The sequence below is a fragment of the Lipotes vexillifer genome, unplaced genomic scaffold, assembly GCF_000442215.2.
Source record: "Lipotes vexillifer unplaced genomic scaffold, Lipotes_vexillifer_v1.1 scaffold496, whole genome shotgun sequence".
Classification (NCBI taxonomy): Eukaryota; Metazoa; Chordata; class Mammalia; order Artiodactyla; family Lipotidae; genus Lipotes; species Lipotes vexillifer.
Window position 1 is genome coordinate 1,582,300 of NW_006786690.1, and position 933 is coordinate 1,583,232.

A 933-nucleotide genomic window follows, 5' to 3' on the forward strand; every position below is an offset into this window, starting at 1 on the left:
GGCGGACTCTCAAGCACTGCGCCACCAGGGAAGCCCCGACAAACAGGTTTTGAGGGCAAGGCTGCCTCTAGGGTTTGGAGATCCACCAGTCAGACACATTGGTCCCAACACAAAAGTTTATTGCTGATACAGATACCTGGCCCCACTGGCCTCACCTTTCTTCTCTTGGTGCTTGGGCCCACTTAGACTCCATCTAGTTCTGGTCTAGCAGGATACCAGGGATGCCCATCCTTAGGGCAAATCCTGGCTGCCCTGACCAGCACCCCCTTCTGTGCTCATCCTTGTGGTAGGGCTCCCACTCTCATCCAGAATCCTTCTCCATCCTGGCTCCTCTGGACCTGGGGCTCACAGGCACAAGCCCTAGAGATGCTGCCCCCTTCCATCCCCAGGCATCTGCCCAGGGGGTAAGGGAGAGCATGGGTTCAGGCCAGGATGTGCCAAGTCATGCTAGTGATGCAGAAGGTGCAGTGGCTGGGTGTGTGTGCTCATGCCCGTTGGCTCCCGTCCTGCCCTCTCAGCGGCTGGACTTGTGTTTGTTAAGGAGTACATTTGTGTTGGATTCCTGAACCTGCAAACCAAGAGGTCTTCTTGTCAATGACCCCACCCTGACATGGCAGATGCCCCCTTACTCCCCTCCTTCAGCTCAACAGCTGTTCATCCAGGCCTGGCAGGAAGTCCTTCACGTCTAACTCTAGCCTGCCGAGTCTGCTCTCCGACTGTGGGAGCTCAGGCCGTGGACATTCACAAGGTTCCCAGTCTGATGGTGTGGGAAGCAGAAAGAAACTAAATAATGTGGGAGTGTGACTTTTTCTCCATAGACTCTTCCTCCCTCAGGAGGCTGCTCCTCTTATATACCCTAGACAGGACCTGTGGATCCTATGCCCCCAGTGGGCCTGAGTATCTGCCACTCAGCAGGAACTGAACCGCGCAAGT

At 55.6% G+C, this 933-nt stretch overlaps 1 protein-coding gene across 1 annotated transcript in view; it reads right to left on the reverse strand.

Annotated features, from left to right (window-relative positions):
• Window positions 1-103: 103 nt before the first annotated feature.
• Window positions 104-933, reverse strand: part of CATSPER4 (cation channel sperm associated 4) — a 14,662-nt gene continuing 13,832 nt past the window's right edge. Inside the window, exon 11 of the mRNA XM_007459119.1 lies at window positions 104-568. Within this exon, the coding sequence (XP_007459181.1) occupies window positions 515-568 (54 nt within the window). The 3' untranslated portion in view covers window positions 104-514. The remainder of the gene's footprint in view (window positions 569-933) is intronic.